This window comes from Aplysia californica, unplaced genomic scaffold (genome assembly GCF_000002075.1).
Source record: "Aplysia californica isolate F4 #8 unplaced genomic scaffold, AplCal3.0 scaffold00239, whole genome shotgun sequence".
NCBI lineage: Eukaryota > Metazoa > Mollusca > Gastropoda > Aplysiida > Aplysiidae > Aplysia > Aplysia californica.
The window spans coordinates 1,028,233-1,029,919 of NW_004797509.1; the positions used below are offsets into that span (position 1 = coordinate 1,028,233).

At 48.1% G+C, this 1,687-nt stretch overlaps 1 protein-coding gene across 1 annotated transcript in view; it reads left to right on the forward strand.

The window, feature by feature from the left end:
• Nucleotides 1-408: 408 nt before the first annotated feature.
• Nucleotides 409-1,687, forward strand: part of LOC101854172 (Fanconi anemia group J protein) — a gene marked incomplete at both ends in the record, with an annotated part of 3,465 nt that continues 2,186 nt past the window's right edge. Inside the window, 2 exon segments of the mRNA XM_013083529.1 lie at nt 409-531; nt 1,018-1,113. Of these exon segments, the coding sequence (XP_012938983.1) occupies nt 409-531; nt 1,018-1,113 (219 nt within the window).

Below are 1,687 nucleotides of genomic sequence, written 5' to 3' on the forward strand. Positions count from 1 at the left end.
TGAAACGGTATTATGTCATGACACAGTATTATACCATGACACGGTATTGTGCCATGACACGGTATTATGCCATGACACGGTATTATGTCATGACACGGTATTATGTCATGACACGCTATTATGTCATGACACGGTATTATGTCATGACACGGTATTATGTCATGACACGGTATTATGCTATGACGCAGTATTTCTGTTGTTACGTTCAAGTGGTATTGCACCTTAAGGCTACGTTTCTAAATCATCTAATCTGTGTTTGTCTATTCTCTGTTTGTTTGTGAGGACTCTGTGTCTGTCTGAGCTAACTCATCAGACAGCAGTGTCTTGATCAGACTTGATGCTGCCGCCTGTCTTGATCAGACTTGATGCCGCCTCGTGTCTTGACTGTACTTTTGTTGTTGAGAACAGGATCTGGGCTGTCGCTTCAAGGACTCCACGCAGAGAATCACGTCGCAGAAGATTGTCAAGGACATGGGGCTCAGCTCAGCCTGGGATTTGGAGGACTTGGTGGGACTATGTAAAGTGAAAAAGGTGAGGACACGAGGTCACTCTCGCTCAAATTTCCTTTGTTGCCCGACATGTGTACAGGGAAAAAGATGAGGACACGAGGACACTCTCGCTCAGACAGTAGTCCATCGCTGCCCGACACCTGTACAGGGAAAAAGATGAGGACACTCTCGCTCAGACAGTCGTCCATCGCTGCCCGACACTTACTTTGTAGCACTTGTGCCAGCCAGCCTTGGATATATATAAAGGGGGGGGGGGGGGGGTTGGGCTATTCACCTGGGGGATTACCTTGTATGGATTTTATTTATATACGTACACACGTATACTACACACACAGTCTGGCATGCACATTGCCACATTGGCTTCCCTCACTTGTTGTTTGTGTAGGAATCACGTGGACATACGACGACAACTGTTGTCTTGTTTCTGTCTGGTAGACACGCCACGACAACTGTTGTCTTGTTTCTGTCTGGTAGACACGACAACTGTTGTCTTGTTTCTGTCCCGCAGGCCTGCCCTTACTTCCTGTCTCGCGGCCTCCGGGAGGAAGCTGACCTGGTTATCTGCCCCTACAACTACCTGGTGGACCCCATCATCCGCGACTCGGTACGTTCAGTCTGTGTCTATCGGGTAGAGGGATTACGGTCCCGTTTGACCTGCAGACCATTTAGAAGTTAGTGGACGGTGCTTGTTGTGGTCTGTGTAGTGACAGTGATGTTACAGTTCCTTCATGTTTGTCACTTTAGACCGCTGCTAACAGTGATGGTCGTTTTTTGGGGGAAAAACTTCTATATTTGTGTTGACCCACATGTCCAATGTCAACTTCAGATGGGGATTTATGTCAGTTGATTTCCTTCATTTGTTAGATAAACTGTATAGAAAACTGCCCAGCTATTCTGATTTGTGAAAATATAATTCAGCGACTGAAATAACACGTCCATCTTTTTACACTGGAAAGAAGCTCAATGTTGACGTATAAAGTTACAGCCGTGTGAAGGAGAAAGCCGTGTGAAGGTGACACAGAAACAGGCTGTACCCATCTCCCCCTCCTGTTGCCCCTCTGCTGCCCCCCTGTTGCCCCTGTGTCAGTCTCCCCCTGTGTCACTGCCCCCCTGTTACCCCTGTGTCAGTCTCCCCCTGTGTCGCCCCCCTGTTGCCCCTGTGTCAGTCTCCCCCTGTG